Here is a 24,999-nt window from a genome sequence, read left to right as displayed (position 1 = left end):
GGGTGGGGTGGGGTGGGGTGGGGTGGGGCGGGCCGTGTGGGCGTAGCCCGGAAGCCTGCGGATGCGGCCGGATTGTCCCTTGGCGACTGCCGTGGCGCCGCCCGGTGCGTTGCCATGGAGACGGGCTGGGCGAGAACTAGTGGGCTGCGGCACGCAGAGCCCGGACCCTACTTTTCGACTAGGACTGCTGGGGTTCCCGCGTGATCGCAGGGCGGTGGCTGGTGAGTCCGGGCCTGGCAGCTCCAGGACGGGGAAAACGAGGCCGGGGTTTCTCCGGAGACCCGGCACGGCGCATCTCTTTCTGCAACAAGGGACCATTGCTATGGAAACCGGAGCCCCTGGCCGGTGGGGACAGTGGCTCCTGGGTCGTGACCGATCTTCTCTGACCCGGAGACGCTCGCCCAAGGTTGCTTCCTGAATGCACTTGCCCTCCCGCCCGCGAGAGAGAGGTAAGACCCCGAGGTCTTGACACAGCGGGCAAATAAGCCCATTCCAACGCCAACTCCCCGGGAAATCTACCTGACTCGCCCCTGGAAGTGGCGCCTTTCTCCCGTCAACCCTTGGACTATGTTCCACGTTTTATAACCCAGTATTAACGAAAGCCTCATGGCGTTTGCCCACTTTTCCCTCTAGAAAGATCGGCTGTTTTGAGCCTTGCTTTGTGACCCTAGACAGGTCCTTTTCCCCACTCTGCCTCACTTTCCCCGTGTATAAAATGGAGATATTAACCCCAGACACCGGCTTGCTATGCTGTTTTGTAGGCTGTAGAATTGTGACACTGAGATGCCGCCGAGTCGCTCTTTTTCCCGCTCTCTCCCCCTCAAGTTAAAAGTTCTTCAGATCTTTGGGTCATTTCTTCAGGCGATCTTTGCAACTCTGTAGCCCCAGCCTGAAGTAACTCCGTTTACTCTTCATTCTCATAATGCCCTAGATTTTAACTTCCCTAACAACAGCAACAGTAGTTAATTATGTGCCAGGCCCTGTGTTAAACACTTTACATGGATTACCTCATTTAATCCTCACACCATTCTTTTTTTTTTTGAAATGTCACATTTAATGTTTTCACCACTGTACTTCAGACCTACATTGTACAAAGTGACCAGTAAGTATGCCACAGTAATTAACCAACCTCTGAGATGTACTTTCACACCAGTGTCTTGGGCTCTTTTGATACTAAACAGGTTTCTCATTCAGTTGAATTGAGATGCTGCAGTTGGGTTCTCAGGAGCCTTGTGAAAAAAAAACAAGCATACCACACCATCTTTGTTTAGTAAGTCAGTATTTGTTTCTTGCACAACAAACATTTACTTCATTGAAATTAAACTTCCAAATGTAACTTATTAATAGTCTTCAGGTTCAGCTCAGATCACTCAAGATGCAAATTCTCTGCTAAATCCAGATAACTTAACAATAATTTTAGCAGTTAATCATCCATAACACACACCAAGGTCTTTCTCCTAGAGCAGTTTTAGGTATTCATTGTACAGGTGAAAAATGATCTTCAATTTTCTTCTCTTTTTAATCTAAAAGTTGGAAGGGAAAAGATTTTTTAGGGTAGGCACTATTATCCCTATTGCTCAACTCTGTTGCACCCATAATTGCCTATTTAATGTCTGTCTTTCCCATGAGACTTTGAGTTCTGTGAGAGAGGGGGCCATGGCTGTCTTGTACATTTCAGTATCCCCAGCACCTACCACAGTGCCTGATAAGTGTTTCTTGATTAGCATGAAAATGACTTTCCTCTCATCACTATCCTCACCTTCCAGAGCAGTGTCTTCTCACCACACATTTTGTCCCTGTAATGAACGGCAGCCTCCCCTAATTCCTGTTGCCCGCTGGGCACTAGTTTTGGGGGCCTTCTGTCCACTTCTCTCTGAGTTTTCAGGTGATGAGGCTCCAGAACATCCCTTAGCATTTGGGCTTCCAGTTGGTTGAGGGTCGGGCTTTTCCTCTGCCCCTGGTAGCTCAGACTGTAAAGAATCTGCTTTCAATGCAGGAGATCCAGTTTGATCCCTGGGTAGGGAAGATCCCCTGGAGAAGGGAATGGCTACCCACTCCAATAATCTTGCCTGAAAAACATAGATAGAGGAGCCTGATGGGCTACCGTCCTTGGGGTCTCAAAGACTGAGTGACTTTCACTTTCACTTCACGTAAGACTTTCAGAACAAACCAGTCCCATCCGCCCTACCTACCTGGGGTGAGCCTACTGCACTGGACTCTGGGGGAACTGGCAGGTAGGATTTGTCTAGGCAGCCTTTGACCTTCCTCTCTAGCAGCCTAAGAACCACCCTCACCTCCAGCCAGCTCCTCTCCCGAATTCTAGAGAAACATGGCCAGAGATCCCATCTTTTCCAGAAAATCTCTCGGGAGGCAGAGTCTTGGTTGTTGGAGTCATTTCTTCATTCAGCAAATATTTTTAAGCACCTGCTTGTGGGAACATGCAGCTTGGCACTGGCGATATAGTAGGAACAAAGGCAGAAACGGTGATAAACCATGAGAACTCACACACAGGGCATGGCAAAAGCACATCTTCAGGAAATGTTAGGAAGGAGGGCACCTGGGACCTGCCTGGAGCTGGTATTTGATCACGTGTAGGGGAGGGGTATAGTCCCAGAAAGTTTCCCTCAGGAAGTGGCTCTTGGCCAAGATCCCAATGCTCAACAGTTCTCTGCTGAATGGGACAGACTAGGACTTGCCAGGCTTGTAAGGAAAGGGGGTTCTGGACTGAGAGCAGGAAGGGCCCTAGAACAGAATAGGACTCAGCCCAGCCGAGGCCCTTCAGGACATGAGAAAGGTTAAAAGCGGGGTGGAGAGATGGGCAGGGAGCCAGGCCACAAGTGACCTTGACAGCCACACTGAGGGGCCCCACTGAGTTACATGAAGCAGGGGGCCCTGAACTGGGGCTCCTCATCTGTCTCCTCTCCCTCCCTGCAGTTTTCCATGGACACAGCCTAGCAGGAAGAGGGCGCCTTTATGTCTCACGGGCCGCTGACCCACTGGCCTGATGACAGCATCCCCGTGTGCCTTCCCAGTTCAGTTCCGGCAGCCCTCGGTCAGTGGCCTCTCACAGATCACCAGTAGCCTGTATATCAGCAGCGGGGTGGCCGCCAACAACAGGCTCATGCTCTCCAGCAACCGCATCAGCACGGTCATCAATGTCTCAGTGGAGGTGGTGAACGCCTTGTACGAGGACATTCACTATGTGCAGGTGCCCGTGGCCGACACGCCCACCTCGCGGCTCTGTGACTTCTTCGACCCCATCGCAGACCACATCCACAGCGTGGAGATGAAGCAGGGCCGCACCCTGCTGCACTGCGCCGCCGGCGTCAGCCGCTCGGCCGCCCTCTGCCTCGCCTATCTCATGAAGTACCACGCCATGTCCCTGCTGGACGCCCACACGTGGACCAAGTCCTGCCGGCCCATCATCCGGCCCAACAACGGCTTTTGGGAGCAGCTCATCCACTATGAGTTCCAGCTATTTGGCAGGAATACCGTGCACATGGTCAGCTCCCCCGTGGGCATGATCCCTGACATCTACGAGAAGGAGGTCCGTCAGATGATTCCACTCTGAGCCATTCTGCCAGCATGTGCCCCAGGGTCACTGATCTTCCACCAAGATCTGTGCTCAGACACCCTCCTTTTATCAATACAGGAAAACCAGGTGACACCTTTTATAAGGGCAAGGAAAAAGGAAGTGTGCTGTAAGCTCTTAATCTTATCATTCACATCTTTAAAGAGTCAGCTTACTACATGTAAGATGGTGAAGATAAGTTTTCTCCCCAGTGAGTGACAGGTCATGGCTGCTGACCAGAGGGGAGGGTGAACCAGGTGGTGCCCAGGTCAAGCGGACCAGCGCCCAGTGCACATGGCAAGTCTGGAATCCTGCAGTCTTCCCCATGACCAACTAACTAACTGAATAAGTCTAATTAACTAACAATAAGATAACTAACTGAATGAGTCTTTCACAATTCCACCTCATTCTTTCGAACCCAAAGCCAGCCTTAAGCATCATGGCACCTCCTGTGCTGCTCACGGTTTAGGTGCCAACCTACTGGATGAGTAGCCTTCAAGCAGTGTTCCAGAAACCTGGGAGCCCCAAGGCAACCCTGCTTTCACCTTTAGCCACCATTGGCCAAGTCTGGTTTTCTGGATGGATCGGACTTACACATAAGATAGTTTTCAAAGGATGCATTCTGTTGTGTTAAATTTTTTTTAACATTTTTTTTTTATTTGAGCACTGCTCTACACGGCAAGCTCTTCTCCAGCTTTTGATGAAAGGTGGCATTGGTCTCTGTTTCGGGGCACGTGTTGGAGAGCAGGCCTGACATCAGGCCTCAGCCCAGAAGGCTGGAGCTGTGAACCAAAACGCAGCCTTGTCACCTCCTGCTCATGTGACCTGTGGCCTCATGGAGCCTGAGTTTCCTCATCCCAGTGATGACAGCCCTTTCCTCTTAGGGTCGTCGTGAGGATCAGTGCTTCCTTAGCGCAGTGCCCCAGCGCGTGGTAGGTGCTTGTGTGACCAGCCGCTCTCCGCACGAATGATGCCCTGGCCCCACTGGCCCGGGTCTGAGAGTCATCCTCACAACAGCAGCTCCCTGCATCTGTGTACAGCCCCTTATTGCTCAGAAAGTGCTCTTTCCAAAAGTTGTCCTGCATGGGGAAAAAACGGTTTCAGTCTTCGCGCACCCCTGCCTTGCAGGAGGCCTAGATCTCAGAGCCTTTTCAGGTTTCCCACTGTGTTTAGCCCCCATGTCACCTGGGAGTCCTAGAACAAGGAGCACACATCCGGCTTCTCCCAAAGGGCCTTGTTTAGATCACCAGCCACGAGAGCCAGCCCTGGCCTAGCTGGCTGCTGGGGTCCACGGGGGCGTGTGCCAAAGGGATGAATAAGCAAACCTCACCTGAAGGTCCTGAAATCCAGGGTGGCTCCAAGGTGTGCAAGGATCTGGGTCAAGACCAGCTATTCTAACCCAGAGGTTTTCAGACCGAAGGACAACTGCTCCATCTGGGTCCAGAGCCCGGTGGAGGCCAAACACGCCTTCTCTCCACGCCCACCCCTCCCCTGCTTTCACAAAGAGCCTGCCCACAGGTGTCATTTTAGGGTCGGGGGAGACCCGTCTCATTTTCTCGAAGGATAAACAGACCCACAAACACCAGAGCTGGTGTGGCGAGGCCCCCACAAAGCGGAAGAAACCCATCTGAAAGAAACCCAGGTGGAAAATTTCGTTGAAAGCATTTTTTTTTTTAAGAGAAGTTTATTTGGGTCTATTTTGTTTCAGGTTCTAAAATGGTTAAATCAACATACCATAAAAGTAACTGTGTCCTGTGTAAGGTTCTATGTGTTTTAACACGTTTGTGTCACTACCTCCACAATCAGGATGCAGAGCAGTTCCGTCCCCTCAGAATTCCCTTATGCTGGCCCTTTGCCCCACCCCAGCCTCTGGCAAACCCGTCTCTGTTCTCCATCCGTACAGATTTGCCTTTTCCAGAAGCTCACATACATAGGTCATAGCGGGTGTAGCCTCTGGAGACGCTTCTTTGAGTGTGTCTGAGGCTCACACGTGTTGCCTTTCGTGGCCGTGTGCTTTTCCTTTGCACGGGTGTGCCAGGTGTCTTACTTTCACCTACTGAAGGATATTTGGCTTGTTTCCAGTTTTTGGCAATTTTGAATAAAACTGCTACAGATACTTGTGTTTAGGTTTCTATATGAACAGAAAATTATCTAAGGTATGTACCTAGGAGTGAGATTGCTCAGTCATATAGTAAAGGTTTAACTTTAAAAAACCACCAGATTTCCAGAGTATCTACTTTTTTGCCTTCCACTATGAGATCGGTTCCTCTCCGGTCTTTGGAACGGCCAGTGTTTTTTATTTTAGCCGTTCTTACAGGTGTGTGGTGTTAACTCCTGTGATTCTGATTTGCACTTCCCATGTGGCTGATGATATTAAGCCTGTTCTTGTGTGTTTAATTGCCTTCCATGTTCCCTCTTTGGTGAAGTGTCTATTCAACGATTTTACCCATTTTTAAATTGAGTTGTTGTCTCACCATTGAAGGTTGGGAATTCTTTGAATATTCTGGATTGTTGTTGTTCAGTCATTAAGTCGAGTCTGACTGTTTGCAACCCCATGGACTGCAGCACAGCAGGCTTCTCCTGAAGTTTGCTCAAGTTCATGTCCATTGAGTTGGTGGTACCATCCAGCCATCTCATCCTCTGTCACACCCTTCTCTGCCTGCCCTCAATCTTTGCCAGCATCAGGGTCTTTTCCAAGAGAGTCATCTCTTCACATCAGGTGGCCAAAGTATTGAAGCTTCAGCTTCAGCATCAGCCCTTCCAACAAATATTCAGGGTTGATTTCCTTTAGGATTGACTGGTTTGATCTTCCAGTCCAAGGGACTCTCAAGAGTCTTCTGGATACAAGCCCTTTATCAGATATGGATCTGTAAGTATTTTCCCCCTAATCTAGCATGTCTTTTCTAGCTGCTCTTTAAAGTGTCTCCTGCAGAGCAGAAGTGTTATATGTGGATGAAGTGCTACTTTCCAGATTTTCCTTTTATGGATTATTGTTTTGGTGCCACATCTAAGAACTCTGCCTAACCTCCTATCACAAAGATTCTCTCTAGTGTTGGAGAGTTAAAATTTTCTCCTTATTTCCGTGATCCTTTTGTATAAGGTGTGAGGTTTAGTTTGAGGTTCGTATTTTTTCATATGGGTGTTTGATGGTTTCAGCTGTTTGTTGGAGGCTGTCCTTTCTCCTCCACTGAGCTGCCTTTACAGGGTCTGTTTTTTATGCTCCTCATTCAGTGTGATATATGTGTCTCTCTCTCTTTACCAATACCACATTATCTTGATGATTGTAACTTTAGAGTGAGTCCTACAGTATTCTTACTCTTAGAGAAGTGTCCATTATTTTACCGTTCACTATGATGTTAGCTATAGGCGTTTTTGTAGTTGCCGTGTATTAGATTAAGGAAGAGTTGGGAAGTCTTCTCTTCTGTTTTCTGGAAGAGATATATGGATGGGTGTTTCTTTAAACGTTTGGTAGGCTTCTGCAGTGAAACTGTTTGGGCCTGTAGATTTTTTTTTTCAAAAGGATTAACAGTGAATTCAATTCCACTAATAGTTAAAGGATTAATCAAACTGTCTGTTTCATCTTTGGTGTGTTTTGGTAGTTCATGATTTTCAAGGAATAGATTCATTTCATCTAATGGATCCAGTTTATGCACGTGGGGTTGTTCATAGTATTCCCTTAATATCCTTAGTGTCTGCAGAGTGACATCACATTTTCATTCTCCAAACTGATTGTTTGTCTTCTCTATTTCTTTGTTAGTCTAGCTAGATGTTTATCAATTTAAAGAATCTTTTTAAAGAATAACCTACCTTGTGTCTTTAATTTTCTCTATTGTTCTTCCCTTTTCTATTTGACTGATTTCTGTTATTTGTTATTTTCATAGTTCTTCTTACTTTGAGTTTATTTTTCTCTTTTTTCTAATTTCCTAAGGTGGAAACTTAGATTATGGATTCGAGAGCTGCATCCCACAAAGTTTTACGTGCTGCATTTTCATTTTTGTTCATTTCAAAACATTTTTTAGTTTTCCTTGCAATGTCCTCTTTAACCCGTGTATTATTTAGAAGTGTGTAGTTTAACTTGTAAGTATTTGGAAATTTTACCACCATCTCTGTTGTTGGTTTCTAATTTTAAATACTGTCTAGGTCAGAGACCATAATATTGTATGATTTCATTCCTTCTAAATTTGTTGATGTTTACTTAACAGTGTAGGATATGGGCTGTCTTGGTGAATGTTTACTATGCACTTGGAAAGGGGGAGATGGTTATTTGGGATAGAATGTTCAGTAAGTGTCAGTTAGGACCAGTTGATGGATGGTGGTTTTCTGTTGCCTTGTCGTATTGATTACTGAGAGAAATGTTGAGGTATCCAACTAAGATTGTGGATTTGTGTACATCTCCTTTCAATTCTATTAATTTTGTTTCATGTATTTGAAGTTTTCTTGTCCAGTACATACATACTTAGGTTTGTTACATCTTCATGGTGAACTCACTCTTGTATCAACATGCGGTGTCTCTTTTCCTTCTTAATTTTCTGAAGTCTATTGTCTGACATTAACATGAACCACTCCAGCTTTAAGTGGTATTTGCATTATATATCTTTTCACATCCTTTTACTTTTAACCTAAAGTGTGTTTCCTGTAGACAGTATTTGGCTGGGTCTTTTTTTTAATTTATATCTTCAATTTGTCTCTTAATTGGTGTGTTTAGGCCCAAATTATTGCTATTTGGGTTTAGGTCTACCATTTTATTGTTTTCTGTTTATCCTTTCTGTTTTTTTATTCCTCTGTTTCCCTTTTCATGCCTTCTTTTGGATTACTAGTATTTTAAAATTATTCCACTTTAATTTTGTATAGTTTTTTCCAGAGGTTGTACTAGAGATTTTAACATACATACTTAACTGTTTGTAATCTACCTAAATTAGTATCTTACTACCTCTCACTGGTATTCATATTGGATGGTGTATTAGTTTTCTCTTGCCACCATAAGAAATTACCACAAACTTAGTGGCTACAAACAATACCTATTTATTACTTGACGATTTATGTAGGGCACAGGTCTGGTCGGGCTTCACTAAGTCTTCTGCTTGTGTGTAGGGCACAGGTCTGGTCGGGCTTCACTAAGTCTTCTGCTTGTGTGTAGGGCACAGGTCTGGTCGGGCTTCACTAAGTCTTCTGTGTATGTGCTCAGCCGTGCCCGACTCTGGTCGGGCTTCACTAAGTCTTCTGCTTGTGTGTAGGGCACAGGTCTGGTCGGGCTTCACTAAGTCTTCTGTGTATGTGCTCAGCCGTGCCCGACTCTGGTCGGGCTTCACTAAGTCTTCTGCTTGTGTGTAGGGCACAAGTCTGGTCGGGCTTCACTAAGTCTTCTGCTCGTGTATGTGCTCAGCCGTGCCCGACTCCTTGCCACCCTATGGTCTGCAGCCCTCCAGGCTCCTCTGTCCATGGGACTCCCAAGGCAAGAGTACTGTAAGGTTGTTGCTGAAACACAAAAGAGGTCAGGATTCTTGGCCTCCGGAGGAAAAGAATTCAATCCGGGGCCAGAGACGAGGCTTGATCGCTCAGAGCTTTTGTGTAATAAAGTTGTATTAAAGTATAAAAGAGAGAAAGCTTCTGACATAGACCTCAGAAGGGGGCAGAAAGAATACCCCCGTGCTAGTCTTTAGCTGGATGTTATATAGCTACTAGCAGTCTCCTAATTTAAAAAAAATGAAATGTCTCAAAACTCAGAGAATGGCACCAGGCCCCTCACCTACAAGATGCATTTTGAGATAATCTTGGCATCTGATGAGTCATCCCGGGCCATAAAACGACTGACTTGATTCTTGAAGAAAGGCAGATTCCCATACAAATAAATTGTTTCATTAACAGATTAGGAGAACAATGAATGAGTATAACATACTGGTTTGTCAAGTCGGTTCTGAGCCTTTAGGCAAACCAACTTGAAGACAGAGTCTGGGATAAATGCATAGCACATTAACATAGCTTAAGACAAACATTTCCATAAGAAAGATGCACTGGTTAGCTCAAGGTTTGAGAACGGTTAAGTTCCGGTGGAGCCATAATCTCATTATGGCAACACAGAATTTTAAGAGAAACCTTGTTAAATTTGTATAGAGAAGGGGAAAAATGTAACACGAGTTTGTTTCCTCCTGCCCTTTGAGAGAGAAATGTCTGACACTTGCAGCCTATTTCCTCCATTTGGAGACCCCTGGCCTTCCTGCTTGTTACCCTCTCAATACTAGAGTGGGTTGCCATTTCCTCCTCCAGGAGATCTTCCCAACCGAGGGGGTGAATCTGTGCCTCCTGCACTAAGGTAGATTCTTCACCCTGAGCCACTGGGGAAGCTCGAGGCTTCTGCTTTGGGTCTCACAAGGCCAAAATCAAGGTGTTCTGTCAGGCTGAAACCGTGTGTGTTTTGTTTTGTTTTGTTTAACTGGAGGCTCTGGGAAAAGATTCTTCTTCCAAGCTTATTGACACTGTTACCTGAATTCAGTTCCTTGAAGTTGAAAGCAACCCCATTTCTTTCCTATCAGCTGGGGGCTGCTCTGTGCTCCTAGAAGCTTCCTGCATTCCTTTCCACGTGGCCTTCTCCAACAGTAGGAGGATTGTTGAATCCTCCTCAGGCTTTGAACACCTCTGACTTTTCTTCCTGCCGCATCTCCGAATCCAGTCAGACAGCAATCTCTGCCTTTAAGGATTCATGTGATTAGACTAGGCCCGCTCAGTAACCCAGACAGTCTGGATTTTAAAGTCCATAACCTCAATTACAACTGCAGAATCTCTTCTATCATGTAAAGTATCGTTCACACTTTGCAGGCAACCGGGCATTTGGCAGAGGTGGATATCCTGCTGATTGTAGCTAGTTTTCTACTGACCTGTCTTCAAGTTCACAGATTTTCCTCTGTTGTTCTGCTACTAGGACCATCCAGTATATTTTCAAATTTTGATTGATGTATTGTCTTAGTTTAAAATTTTTTAATTGGTGATTTTCTGTATCTCCTATTTTTCTCTGCTGAGACTTTCTGTCTTTTTATTTCTAAGGTCCTTTTCTGATAAGTCCAACATTGGGGTCATCTCAGTGTTTAGACTCTCCTGGTTCTTGGTATGTAGAGTAGCTTTGGATTGTGTCCTGGGCATTTTGAATATTACTATATTTTGAGACTCTAGGTCTTGGTTAAATCCTATGGAAAATGTTGAGTCTTTGTTTTAGGAGGCAGTTGATCCATTTAGGATCATTTCCGGTCTTTGTCGTCTGGGCCGTTAAAAACGAGAACAGCGTTAAAGCGGAGTCTCTTAATGCTAAAACCCACGTCACCAAACCGAGACTTGGCAATAGTTTCAGCTCTTCCAGAAATGGAATATTAAACCAGTCAATTTGTATCACCAGATCAGCACAAGTTAGGTAATCAGTCTGATAGACTCTGGCCATCCCGTAAGGAAAGTAGACTTGCAATAACCAAAGCCATTTTCTGCCTGGAATAGCTTCCTTGTGCCTGCTCCCTCCTGCCCCTAAAAGTCCCTCAGAAGGGGCCTCGGGGCCCCTTCTGTTTGCTAGATGGATGCTTCTCAATTCATGAATCACTGAATAGAGCCAACAAGATTTTAAAAACTTACTCAGCTGAATTTTTTTTAAACAGTGCCAGAGTTCGATGGTCGGTTTTCTAAACTTTTGCAATGTTAGGTCAAATGTGTCCTAAGCTAGTGCCACCCAGGGGCCAGCCTGAAATCTGAGTGGTCTGCCCAGTAGTGTCGAAGTCACTGGGATGCCGTTTGGGGTCAGATCCACACACGTGAGCCTGTGGGATCCATTTCTCAAGCCTCCCGCTCTCCGTGACTTCTCCCAGGCTCTCCAGTTTGCAAGGCCGCCCTTCCCCTGGTCCTCCAGCTAGAAACTGGGGCTTTTAGTCTCCCTGCCCTGCTGCACGCATCCTGTGACCGAGTGTGCTCCGGGGCCAGGTGACAGGATGAAGAGAGGAAAAACAGCAAGGGGACTCCTGCCCACCACACATGCCTTCAACCACAGTTCTTTGGGTCAGAACGAGTTCCCCTGAGCTTTAAGTGTTTCCTGGCTTCCACCGCCCGGTTTCCACTTCACGTGAGGCTTGCGCAGGGATGGCACTGTATAAGGGGGGAAAAAAAAGAACGAAGAAGGGGATTTCTGTCCTGAAGAGTCCTCAGACCAGGAAGACAAGGCTGCTCTTGAAGGCCTCTCTTTCCATGTCCATTGCACAGTCCCAGGATTCACGCTGCCTCGGAGACCAGGCCAGCAGATAACAGGGCAAAAAGCAAAACAGGAGACTCGTCATCAGACTTTTATATCCCAAATTCTGGTTTCCTCTCCTAGTCCACCTGCTACCACTTCTTTTTGAGAGTCCTCAGAGAGCTGCTTCCTGCATTCCATCCTGGGTTGTTAGTTGCATTCAAAGGAAGGACAGACTATATTTACTCAGTCTTAGAACTGGAACCCTCAGAAATGTGTTTTTAAAAATAAAGGCTCGTTTGTGGAAAAACGAAAATACAGTGCATCTACAATACGATCCTCAAGTCAGCACTTTGGTGTTGTGGTATATTCCTTCTTTCTATATAATTTTTGTTCATCATTGAGAAGATATTCGAACCTATTTTTTAAGTTATTCTTTTAATATTCAGGATGGGATATGGCAGGAAGGATTTCACATCCTAAGTGGGAGATGTTGGGGTTGAGAGGTCCTGAGAGAGTCCAAGCCCACAAATCTTTCTAGACTTCCTTTGGCAAAATACCGGTAATGCCTTTTCCCTGAAGAAAAAAATGTTTTGCTGGCAGAGTTGGGGAACACCCAGCAGACACCTCATGTGAATCGGGCAGACCCCACACACCCCTATAACCTCACACCCTGGCTCTGTGGTTCACAGCAGAGTGGGAAGCAAGGAGTAGCAGAACCCCAAGAATTAGGGGGTGAAGACCACACCTTGCTTTTCCATCTCTGTGCAAGATGGTTGCTATAACCTGAATGTGTCTTCCTAAAATTCACATGTTGAATTTAGGCTTTTGGGGGGTAATTAGGCAATGAGGTCATCAGAGTGGAGCCCTCATGAATGGGATTATTACCTTTATAAATGGAGCCTGTGACCCAGAAGCAGGCCCTCACCCGACCATGCTGACACCCTGGTCTCAGACTTCCAGCTCCAGAACTGGGAGCAATACATTTCTGTTCACAAGCCACCTGTCTACGGCATTTCGTTACAGCAGCTGGACGGACTGCGGCCATCTCTTTGGGCTTCTGTATATATATATAGGGGCTGTATATATAGGGGCTGTATATATAGGGGCTGAACGGGACCACCTGGGAGACTTGGCAGAGGTGCGAAGGGTTGCTGGTTCATCTACTGGCAAGCTCGCTTCAGCTGATTTGATGTTGGGCTACAGCATAAGAAGCATGGACAAGGGTCCTTCCGCCAGAGAAAGTTTCAACATGTAAAGAGAAGTGCCCAGCCCAGGCAACAAGAGCTGCCTGGTGGTGTTGACAGGAGGCAGGAGGCACATGGTGGCCATGGCGGTCAGGAGGGCGCAGATGGAAGCTGAGATCCCGGGAGGCCATGACCAGAAGTGTTTGTTGTTCCATCGTGGTCCTTGTGCCATCGGAACCTCCCATGGTGCACCGCGGTATTCTGTGTCATTTCCCGGAAGTATTCACCACTGAGCCGGAACAGTGTGATGGTTGGTTCCTGGCATCCCTGAGCTGATTTGGGAGCAAGAGTCCTCGTTTGCCCTGGCCCCCTGGAATGAGAATCCAAGGCCCCCCTGCGGAGGGTGGGCAGGGGCCCCCTGGCAGCTGGGGCTGAGACAAGGCAGCCGCTTTGTTCTGAATCCACAATGGCAGGATGCCCAGCACAGAGCCAGCTTCCTCCAAGGCAGGGCAAGGGGGTGGGAGCCAGGCCAAGGGCATGCCCTGGGGCCCTGGGTGAGCAGGGGAAGCCTGCGAGGCGGGAGCGCACAGCACGGGAAGCCTTGGGAGAGGAACTGGGAGGCGCCTGGAGTGAGCCCGTCTGCTCACATGGCTCAAGGACCTAGTAGGTTTGTGAAATAAAATTCACACCCTATGTCAAGACAGGAAAAAGCTCAAGACAGTACACTCTCCTCTGCCTTTCCGACCTCCCCTCTCCCCACACTGTGCATTCTGCATCTGCATGTACCCATCGACCAGAACATCCCACCAGCAGGAATACCTGCTCAACCACAAAGAGCAGAATTTCTCCCAGCATCAAGACAACGCCTCAAAAGATAACACTCTTTCTTGAAACTTGTAAGGGGTCACATGATCCACCACGGCGACGCTTAGACCCGGATTATGTAAACTGTCATTTGATGTACAGCCCCCCCGTCTCAAAAATACTTACATAACTGTTCCCTGACTTCTAACGGGCAGAACAATTCTCAGAGCTTTCTGAGATGCTCTTCCCAGGTTACAGTCTTCAAACTCAGTGCAAATAAAATCTCTCATTTCTTTCTTAGATCGACTGGTTCATTTTTCATCCAGTCTCAGCCACTATCGCTAAGCACTTGCCCCATATTAGCCCCTGCAGCCTCCCAGAGCCAGACAGGCTCGTGAGGCTCTACCCCCACCCCCCCCCCCAACCCCTTAACACACAAGAGGCACAGGAAGGGAAAACCCCTGCCCAGGGTCACACGGCTCAGACATGCCAGGGCTGGGGTTCAAACCCAAGTCTGACCCCTGCTTTTGACTGGTATCTCCCGCCTACTCCATCCACGCCGGGTTATGTGCTGGTGCTGGGGAGACGGCGGTGAGCAGACAGCTCGGTGACAAACCAGTTCTGAGAGCAGGATGTGCTGGCGGCCCTGCCTGGAGAGGTGCAGGGAGCTGGGGTGACCTTCAACTGTGGCTGTCAACCCAGACTGGCGTGGGGTGGGGAAGGGTGGGGTAGGGAACCTCCCCCAAGGAAGGTGACATCTGTCATCCTGAGAAGGTTTCCCAGCTGGCACTAGGTACAAAGAGGGAGGCTGGGGAGGCCAAGTGACTCACCAGAGGCAACGGGACAAGTTAGAAGCAGAACCTAGAGGGCTGTCCATGGGAATCACCTCCTAAGCCCCTCACTGTGAGGTTCTCTGTGAAGCCAGGTCAGACGGCGAGAAAGGAGACCAGGACATACCCCCAGGCCAGCATTCACTGTGCCCACTCCAGCAGGGAGTGATTAGGAGGGGTGTACCTCTGACTTTGAAGGAAACACCTCAATGCTGGGTGGTCCGCCGATCAAGCATGGCTCCAACTGCCCCCTGCCCCCCCACCCCCACCAGGGGCTGGCTTTGATCAGACAGGAGGCTCACTCTGAAGCCAAGCATTCCCCGGGGCCCAGGGCGCTGCAGGAGGTGCCTTGAAAGGGGAAGGGTCCTGAGGACCAATGGGGCCCAGTCGCCGGAAACCATCCATCCTCTGTCCCGTCTGGCCAAGCCTCAGGGTGGAGCCCAGAGGTATCCAGGCTGCACCAGGACAGGGCTGGGCTGGTGGTTTCTCTGACTCACACAGAGGGTGGGTGTCCAGTGACTCAGCCGAGGCCCACTTCCCCTCCGCTAGACCCGCCTGCACAGAGGCCGGGACAGGCAACCCTGCACCAGTCCTGCCTGTGCCAGGCGTTCCCCAGGCCCTCGCTGCCCCTACCCCAGCCTGGGCCCAACCCTCCGTGTAGCCCTGGCCACAAATTCCGGCCACGTGAAGGAATGAATGAGTCTTAGCTCTGAGTCCCAGGCACCCTAGACCCCAGCCCCAGCCTGGCCAAGCTCCCATCCTCCCATTTTCAAGATGTACCTAGAGCCTGAGAGAGTGGGTGACTGGCTCATGCTAGGGACCAAGCCCACTAGCCCCATCGTCCCCTCTCCACCCCTGGCTCTGCCCACCAGGTCCTCACTGGAAGTCCTCTCCCCGGGGATCATCAGCCCATTTTGCAGATCTGGAAACCAAGGCTCAGAGAGGGGAGGTACCTGCCCCAGGCACAGTGAGGCGGGCAGAGTGGGATTAGGTCCCCAGAATCTCTAACCCAGGCAGGGACGTTATGGTTTTTAACAGGGGGCCTGCAGTGGAGACAGGTGGGTGGCTGGAGTTAAGTGCCTAAGCCAAGGGAAGGATGGGAAGTGAGGCAGCTGGGTCAGGCCAGTTCCCCAGACGCTCCACCCCCCACCCCCAGTGCTCCTCCTGCCATGGGACCACCCCATTCCTTGCCCTCTGCGCCCACAGCCCTGGACACAGCCCCTCACCCAGGCCTTTCCTTCCTCAGGCTTCTTTTCTGGTTTTTCCTTTAGAGGAGAGTTGCACAGTTTGGGTTTTCACCCCCAGGCAAGGGTTTAGCCACGAGAAGGGAGAAGCTGATGTAGGAGGAGAACCACAGACCAGGGACCAGCATGTGTGGAGACTCCAGTGGGCAGCTGGGTGTCACGGGGTACCTGATGGAAGCAGGTATGGATTGAAAGTGGTGCTGATGATGGAAAAGACTGAGGGCAGGAGAAGGGGCCGACAGAGGATGAGATGGTTGGATGGCATCATCGACTCAATGGACATGAGTTTGAGCAAGCTCCGGGAGATAGTGGAGGACAGAGGAGCCTGGCTTGCTGCAGCCCATGGGATCGCAAAGAGTCGGACACAACTTAGCGACTGAACAATGACAACAAAGGAGGGGAGAGGGGAGAGGCCATGGGGCTAGGCCTGACCTGGTCCCACAAGCAGCGTGGAGCCACAGAAACCATGTGTTTTAAGAGATTCCCCTCGAGGCTGTAGGAAGATGGTGTGAGGGGTCAGAGCAGCGGTCTGGGTGGATAGGGGGGCTGGCCAGGCCCCAGTGAGGGTGGGAGCAAGTCCTTGTTTCTGGGTGGGTGGATGGTGTGCCTGTGTTTCCTTGGCCGCTACCCCGAGGAATGACACAGGTGTACAAGCAAAAATAGTTTATTTGAGGACGGAAGACCCAACGTTGGGGGGCCCAGGGCTGAGGCCACAGCAGCTGCCTGGAGTTGGCACAGACAACCCCCAGCTCCCTAGGTAAGCCGAGTAGCAAAGCTGCTCTTCCCTGGGCCCCCTAGCTGCCTCCCCCACTTCCTGCAGGAAGGATTGTGCGACCGCCAAGAATCATTGCCATCATCACCACCATCACCGTCAGAACGTTGGTGAGGTTTTCCAAGCTTAGCCAGCAATTTTCAGCACAGTACTTGACCCTAATCGTCGTGAGTCCTCTGACAAGCACCGCGACCGTGCCTGGGTGCACCATCCAGCGGTGAGTGGGGTCTGTGATGAGGAGAGGCAGGCAGGGACAGGAGCCGGGGCGCTCTAGGAGACCCCATTGCAGCCTCCACAGCAACCCCGCAGGAAGACCTGTCTCCCCCGACGGCCCCAGCGGCTGCCCGCTCTCCCGTGGCCATGGGCCAAGGCTGGATTCGGGCCAGGGCAGTCCCGGGTGGTCCCTGTGCTCCCTCAGGTCTCAGAGACCCTTACCAGGCTGGTCCCTCCACCGGAAGCCCCGGCGGGCAGCCCAGGAGGCCACGAACTCACAGTTGTGGTAAAGGAACATTCCAGAAAGGGTGAGCGCCACGCCCACATAGCTGAGGGTGCTGAGGCGGCTGCCAAACAGCAGCCGGGACAGGACGAGGTTGCCCACGACGGTGAGGTTGCCCAGGACGTGGACCGTGAGGGCCGAGGTGAGGGCCAGCAGGGAGAAGCTGGCCAGGTTGTAGAGCACGGACAGGAGGCAGCTGAGCAGGACACAGGCCCAGAGGTGGCAGTTGGTGGGGGCGGGCGGCAGCGCCACGCCAGCCTCCAGCACCAGGGCGGCGCCAGCCAGCAGGCAGAAGCTGGGCAGCGAGGTGGCGTACAGCAGGGTCACCGCGTCCAGCTGCTCTTCCTGCAGCAGGGCACCTGAAACCAGGGCAACAGCCATCAGCACTGGGCTCCAGACGACCCCCTGCGAGGCCAGCCTGCCACGACCTCCAGGAAGCCTGCCCCAGCCCCTCCGGCGGAACGAGGGGCTCCGGCTCTGTAACGGGAAGGTCAGACCACCTGGGTGGTGACCTGGTCCGCTCCTGGCCAGCTGTGACCTGGCCCTTAACCTCGGGAGGCCTAGGTTTCCTCACCTGCAGAGTCAGAGGATAATAAAACCTTGTGCATGCTATGTCGCTTCAGTCGTGTTCGACTCTTTGCAACCCCATGGACTGTAACCCGCCAGGCTCTTCTGTCCCTGGGATTCTCTAGGCAAGAAGACTGGAGTGGGCTGCCATGCCCTTCTCCAGGGGATCTTCCCGACCCAGGGATCGAACCCAAGTCTCTCCTGTGTCCCCTGCATCGGTAACCGGGTTCTTTACCACTAGCGCCACCTGGGAAGTCCCAATAAAACCTTAAATATGCAGATTAAAATAATGTACATAAAGCCCTTATCAGGTAAGCTTCGGTCAGTAAGCTTAAAAAGATAGGAGAAATAAGCCTGTTATCACTGACTCCTCCCACAAGCTGAAACAATAATCTGTGATATCCCACTGATGAATAAATGTGAAAAAAAAAAAAATCTTCAGGGGTTCTCCAGGCCCTGGAGAAAAACATCCTGGACTCGTAACCGGCTTTGAAGGTGCTGAGCCAAGGGGGCCCAAGTCTGCTTTCTTGGCTTCGGCCATTCTGGCACCCCCAGCCCCACAGTGTGGCTCCCACGTTGCTCGCTCCAGCACTCCCAGCTCTGCCATGTACTAGCTATGTGGGCCTTTACGTTACAAGAGGGAGAGTTTGAAAGCAAGGTCACGTTCAATCACTTGTGACCACTGGGATGACAGGCACAACAAGGAGGTCATTGTTGCGCCCAGCTGTCACTCACTGTGTGAGCGTGTGTGTGTTTTGTTTTGTTAAGATTTTTTTTTTAATGTGGACCATTTTTAAAGTCTTTATTGAATGTGTTACAATATTGCTTCTGTTTTCCGTTTCGATTTCCTGGCCAAGAGGCATGTGGGATCTTAGTTCCCCAACAAGGGATCGAACCTGCACCCCCTGCACTGAAAGGTGGAGTCCCAACCACTGGACCGCCAGGGAGAGTCGCTGTCACTCACGTTTGTGGCAGATAGTTAGCACCTGTCACTACGGACGCTGGAGCTCGTCAAGACAAATCCAGGACACGGAGGAAACCTGGGGCTTTGCAAGGAAAGAGGGCATCCTAGCATCTTGCCCGTGTGTGCCTGTGTGTGTACACGTTACCACCCAGTCGGTTCACAAAGGAAGCAGGGCCCATCATAAAATCTCACGGGGCTGAGCTGAAATGATAGGACTTGCAAAGAGGCAACGGCGGTTTTGTGCCTTCTCCAAGCTTTCGTGGAGAGAGATGAGTAAGGTCTCCCCAGCCCCTCCCAGGGCTCTCTCAGCCTCTATGCGTTTTCTGACACACACTTTCCAAAGAACCACAGAGGCGCTTACTCAGAGGCTATGCTTAGAATAGGAAATCTCATTTGTCTCTCGATTTCATTTTGATGTTTTGGCTTTGTTCTCTAGGCAACAGTCCTTCTGTCAAGCATTTCTAGAAATGAACAGATAACTGGAATGCCTCCTGTTCGGCTACTCCAAATTTAGCACCGTTACGAGCTGCCTGTGGCCTACGTGTTCAAGGTGCAATCACTGGAAGGTGGTCAGGATTGCAGGTGAACTTCACCTTTGGCGAATTTCACTCTCTGAGAGGCAGGCAGGCAGGCCCTAACTTCCCCGCTCGGCCCCTGTTCTGTGCACCTGTTCTGTAATCCATCCAGCCCTCCCCCTCCCCCCACACACTGTCCCCTCCAGCCCAGGAAAAGAGCCAGTTACCCCACAGACCTGTCATCCGGGCTCCTCAGCGACCCCTCCCCTGCCTGCTTACCCCAAACCCCGCATTTCAACTTCTCCTCCTCCGAAGGCATTTCCGTTTCATCATCTGAACATGCCACATTTCAGACACACGCAGACTAACACCCTCTGGATGCCGTTCTGTTGGCTTCGGGCTTATCCCACCTCTGCTCCATCACGAGCTGTGTGATATCACACAGGCCACCCTCTCTCTATGCCTGTCCCCCCTCGGGAGCATGGGCAAAGTAACAGCATGCCCTCACGGGGCCGTGTGAGGTGCTGAGCGCAGGACCTGTGCCCAGGGGCAACTGCTGCCCACGGTGGCTGTCATGACCCGCTACGTGCAACCCTGCTGGCTAACACCCGCACCCTGGCAGGGCTTGCGTCCCGCTCCCAGAATGCCCTTTCCTGCTCTGCCCGTGTGAAGAGCTGGGCACAGCATGGGCCCATAGTCAGGGCTCGGCTGTCACCATCACTGCCTGCCTCCTCCTCTAGGCAGCCTTCTCTGGTCTCCCCGAGAAGTAGCCATCCCAATCACAGCTCTGCCCACCTTGGCTTTAGCCCTTCTTCCCTGCTTTGTGATCGTTCCTTCTGAGGGTGTCTCCCCACCAGCCTGAGAGCTCAGCGGATGGGAATGGGGTCAACCTGATGCAGGTGTGTGTAGCTGAGGACAAGTCTCAGCGCGCTGGCACCCCGTCTCCCAGCCTTTCTGTGAGGGGAGAGGCAGCATCACTCCTCTCCACGAGTGGCGCCCCCCCGGGCCTGCAACTGGCCCAGGAAGGAGGGGAGCTGCTGGGCACTCCTCGTCCTGGACTTTCATCCTCTGCTCCCTTGGAGTCTGCCATCAGGAAAGGAGCTGGTGTCAGTCACTCACATTCTAGTCTAAATTGGCCCTGGTGACTTTCCTGGAAAGTCTGCGAGTAGTAACCTCCTCTTGTCCAAAACCCACCTCATTCCTTTCCTCCAGTCTGTTCTGACCCACCTCTGTGCTGGGCTCCCATCTCTGTTAGTGGGACCTCCAGCCTCCTAAGCACTCTCCTTAGCATCCTGAGCTAAGTAGCTTAAGCAGCCTACCAATTCTTCCATCAGACCATTAATAAATTCACCACTTAAGTGGTACCTTCCCTGCGCCAGGCCCCAAGTCAAGTGCTGGGGACATGGAGCTGCCCCAAAGCTAAGCCATGCCCTCCAGGAGCTCCTGCCTGGTGAGGGGCAGACACGTAACCAAGTGGCTATAATATCAATACAAGGCACATGGAGTCCTGATGGGGGATGCAGAGGGCCCTGTGGGAGCCCGGAGCCAGCATCCAACCTGCCTCAGGGGCAGGCAGGTGACAAGGAGGGAGCTGGCAGAGCTGAGGAGCAGCCTGATGCCAGGCACCTGCCAGCCCCTGTCCGTGTGCCCGAGGCCTGGCCGGCCACAGCCTGTCCTGCTGGCCGGGGCTCTTCTCGGGTGAGGAGGCTAGGCCTCAGCAGGTGTGGTGTGGGCCTTAGGTTGGGGCCTTCCCAGCCTTCTGGCCCTGCTCAGGGCGGGGCACAAGGTCAAGTTTCCCACTGACTCATGCCCAGAGCTCAGGCCCCAGCTCTCAAGTAACCTGAAGGCAAAAATAGAACTGGGCTTTGGCCCTGCCTCAGGGCCCTGGAAGATGGGGACAGGGCCTCTGGGTCCTGATTCCAGGGCAGGCCTGAGCTCTGACTTCAACCTTTCCTGGCTGCAGGCTGCCCTAACCCCAGCCCAGTGCCCTTGGAGCAACCCTTTCCCTCTTCCAGGCCTGGGTCATAGGATCTCAGAGCCACAAGGGAGGGAGAGCAAGAAAGTCCTGGGACTCTATCAACTCTGATCTCCTCCATCAAACACATAGGGAGACTGAGGCCCAGACAAGATCCAGATCCGCCCCAGGTCACCCAGGAATTATGAGCCCATCTGTGGCTGGAACACAGGCCTCCCTACCCTGAGTAGGGGCAGAGACAGGGTGGGGGCTGTGACTCAAAGAACCCTCAGTAGGACAGGCAGGAAAGTGATCTCCACCCTCCAGCAGAGTGATTTCTCAGGGTCTGGGTTTGGAGTCTCCACTCTACCCTCTGCCCAGAGCCCCCAGCCCCCTTCCACCAGAGCTAAGGTCCAGAGTCACATGGACCAGGATTCTGGTCCTTTGGAGCTGTGTGACTCTGGGCAAATCATGAATTTCTCTGGGTCTCAGTTCCATCATCTGTAAAATGGGGATGAAAGTAGTGGTTGCCATGACAACTCAAAGTGAACACCCAGCATAGGGCCTGTTACACCGCCCTTCCCAGACTTAGCAAGCCCCACTCCTCCACCCCTCTTCCAAATCCTGCTTTACCATCTTGCCCTCTTTCTCTCCCACCAGTTCCCACTGTCAAGCTGGGTCCACAGTCTTATGCCACATCCCTAGGACAGCACAGACTCTGCCTGAGTGAAGTGAAAGTCGCTCAGTTGTGCCCGACTCTTTGGAACCCCCATGGACTGTAGCCCGCCAGGCTCCTCCGTCCATGGGATTCTCCAAGCAAGAATACTGGAGTGGGTTGCCATGCCCTTCTCCAGGGGATCTTCCCCACCCAGGGATTGGACCTGGGTCTCTTGTATTGGAGGCAGATTCTTTACAGTCTGACTGGGTTCAAATCTTGCCTCTGCTGCTTACATGGCCCAGGGCAAGCCCCTCTACGCGTCAAATGGGGACAAAACCAGCTGGGCCTCTAGAGCCTAAGTTTGAGGCCTGGAAATCACTGAGCAGTTGGCCCTTTCTGAGCCTCAGTTCCTGCCTCTTCCAAAGCCACATGCCTCAGTTTGGTCATCAGTAAAATGGGATAGCAGCCATACCTCCTCACAGGGTTCCCCAGGCCACACTCCCACAGTCCCACCCGGGTCCCCACCTCCTCAACCAGTGACCTAGGTTACTCACTCTGCTGAATGGACTTGAGGCCACGGAGGCAGGTTGCCGCCAGCAGGAAACCGCAGCCAGCCGGGGGTGTCCGGAGCTCTCCGGCCAGGCTGCAGGCGGCCCCCAGGCAGAGCGGACCCATGGCCGCAAACTGCAGTGGGTGGTGGCGCCGGCCCAGCAGCAGCGCGGACAGGGCCAGCGTGATGAGCGGGGTGGTGGTGGTGGCCAGCTGTGCCAGGTCCAGCGGCACGGCGCTCAGGCCCACGTTGCCGCAAGCCATCGAGGCGCCGAAGGTGAGGCTGAGCAGCAGCACCTGGCGGCGGGTCTGCCCGGGCAAGGGGCGCCGCGCCCCCCGGTGGCAGGCCAGCGCGGCCGCCAGCATGTGCAGCGCCGACAGCAGCAGGGGCCGCCCGAAGCCGTGCACCGTGAAAATCCACTTGTTGAGGCTCGACATGCTGGCTCCCGCCAGCAGCCACACCAGCGCGGCCACGGCCACCCGGGCCCGGCCAGGCCGCCGAAGGGCCTGCGGGGTGCCAGGGGGCCACTCGGCGGCCCCGGCCCACCGAGCGCCGCCAGCCACCTCCACTGCCTCGGCAGAGGTCATCCTGCCGTCATGGTGCTCCGGCGGGCAACGGCACATGGGTACCAGTAGGACCGCGGCAGGAGGCCGGCTCCCCGGTGACCAGCTCTGGGCCACCAGAGAGCCCCACCTTGGCCCGCCCCGTCTCAAGCAGGTGCAGGCACAGTCTCTGGCGCCCAGCCTGCGGCAGCGGAGGTCCAGGAGCCGTGCGGCGTCCTCGGCGCAGGGAGACCAGAGCCCAGGTCGCTTCAGCTGGGATGCCAGGCTCTCTGGTGTTCAAGCCTGGCCTAGTAAGCGCCGGGCACCTCTGCCCGTGCCAGGCGAAGTCTCCACTCTCCTCCCGCCCGAGTGCCCACGCTACGCTTAGACGGAATCCTCCATCCCTTTTCTCTTCGGTCCAGTCCCCGGGTCCTCCGGCTAGTTCACGCCAGGCCTGGTGGGGGGCGATCCGGGCTCCCGCGGCGGGTTGGTGCCGGTGGGTCCGGCTCGCTGCGTCCGACACTGCCCAGGCCCAGCAGCGGGCAGACGCGCCGGCCCCGCGCTCCGGCCGGTGTCACGCGGCGAGTTCGGCTCAGCTCGGCTCCCGCAGGGCCTGCGCTGTGGCTCCGGCTCCCGGCGGCTCCGGCGGCAGCACCGGCGGCTCCCGCCAGGCTCGGGCGGAGAGCGAGGCTCCGCACTCTAGGCCCCGCCTCCGCGGCCGCCCCACGCGCCCCACCCGGAAAACTGGGCCGAGCCCGGGGGCGCCACCTCGGGTCAGGCCCCGCCCCCGGAGCCTGGAAGGCCGTCTCGCCCCGCCCCGACACCGCCCGCTCGGGGCTCCTCCTCCGTTCGCAGACCACCCCCGCTAGCCTGTCTGTCCTCCTCCCCGCATCAGTCGGGGATCAGGCCCCGCCCCACCCAGCGCCAAGGCAAGCCCCCAATAGGGACGATACCCAGTGGGGTATCTTCCTGATGAAAAACTCCTAACCTCTCAGGAGATTCCATCTTCAAGAACCACCCCCCCGCCCCCCGCCCCAGGAGACTTCAACCTAGGACCAGTCTCGGGACCACCTAATCTCTGGCCACAGTTATCCCGTGGGACCTCAGCATCCAAAAGAATTGGCCCACTCGGCCCCTTAATGCCCCTCCCTCGCCCCTCCCTAACCCCAATCCCTCCTCCGTCTCCCAGCCCGGGGCGGGCCCCCCTCCAGGCAGTCAGAAGGAAGCTGAATCAACACGGCCACCCGCAGCTGCAGAAGCAGGGTCCCGCCGGCCGCTCTATCCCTGGCCAGCAGCCCCTGTCCCATCCCCTGGGCGCTCAGAACTGACTCATAGCTGAACTTTCCTGGGGTTCACCCTCTGCCCTCGCTGGGAGGACAGAGAGCTGTAGGTGGGCCGGGAGCCAGAGCAGCTGCCACTAAGCTTTTGCCCCTGCCTGGGTCTTGGTTTTCCCATCGGAACAGACGGGCTGCTCTCTGAGCTCAGGGCCGGGTAAACAGCACACCCCAGAAGCAGGACAATCTGATCGGAATTCCAAGCTCGGAACTCCTCTCTCAGCTCTGGAGTCCAAGTGTGCAAGGATCACAAGTGCCCACAGCCCGCTGTGAGTGAGCCCCTTTGCTGACAGCTTCCTCCTCTGTGGAAGCTCCTGTCCCCTGGGGTACAGTTCACCCCTAGCCTTGTTATCTGACCGGCAAGCCCTTGATGACAGCAACCTGTCTGGAGGAACGGGACCGCAAAGGGGGAGCGCTTAGCTCGGTCCATGGCGCCCTCTGGTGGTCAGAGTGCAGAATGGCTGCAGGTGTCCCCTAATCCCCATTGCAATCCTTGGACTGGAATTAAAACCCCCCAGCCCGGCCGTTGATTCATACCAGCTGAATCAGATACCCTCTGGTGTGTTCAGGAATGTGTTTTTTTCATTTTCCTTTGGTGATTCCGAGACCCGCAGGAGCCTGCAAATAGTCCATATTGTAGGGCAGGAGATTTCCAGAGAAAGGACCAAAATATCCAGGAATTAATATTTAGAGAGGGTTTCTCCAGGAGAGTTTGCAGGAGGGAAACTGAGCCAGCCAGGGGGGCAGCTCCCCCTGCCCCACATTTCCTGAAGAGGAGGAATCAGAGCCCCTATGGGTTAGATTAGTTTTGAGA

General features: G+C 52.7%; 2 protein-coding genes across 2 annotated transcripts; one reads left to right on the top strand and one right to left on the bottom strand.

Moving 5' to 3' along the window:
- Nucleotides 1-17: 17 nt before the first annotated feature.
- DUSP18 (dual specificity phosphatase 18) lies at nt 18-14,059 on the top strand. The gene is made up of 2 exons (XM_019977852.2): nt 18-449; nt 2,935-14,059. Exon 2 carries the CDS (start codon nt 3,005-3,007, stop codon nt 3,569-3,571), a length of 567 nt encoding a protein of 188 aa, XP_019833411.1. The 5' UTR covers nt 18-449; nt 2,935-3,004; the 3' UTR covers nt 3,572-14,059.
- Nucleotides 14,060-16,481: 2,422 nt separating this feature from the next.
- SLC35E4 (solute carrier family 35 member E4) lies at nt 16,482-23,577 on the bottom strand. Its single transcript, XM_019977851.2, has 2 exons — nt 22,314-23,577; nt 16,482-17,460 (listed from the first exon to the last, which is right to left on the bottom strand). The coding sequence occupies exons 1-2, from the start codon at nt 22,930-22,932 to the stop codon at nt 17,027-17,029; spliced, it is 1,053 nt and encodes a 350-aa protein (XP_019833410.2). The 5' UTR covers nt 22,933-23,577; the 3' UTR covers nt 16,482-17,026.
- Between the last annotated feature and the right edge of the window lie 1,422 nt (nt 23,578-24,999).

The sequence above is a fragment of the Bos indicus genome, chromosome 17 (genome assembly GCF_029378745.1).
Source record: "Bos indicus isolate NIAB-ARS_2022 breed Sahiwal x Tharparkar chromosome 17, NIAB-ARS_B.indTharparkar_mat_pri_1.0, whole genome shotgun sequence".
Classification (NCBI taxonomy): domain Eukaryota; kingdom Metazoa; phylum Chordata; class Mammalia; order Artiodactyla; family Bovidae; genus Bos; species Bos indicus.
This window is presented reverse-complemented; position numbering and strand designations above follow the sequence as displayed.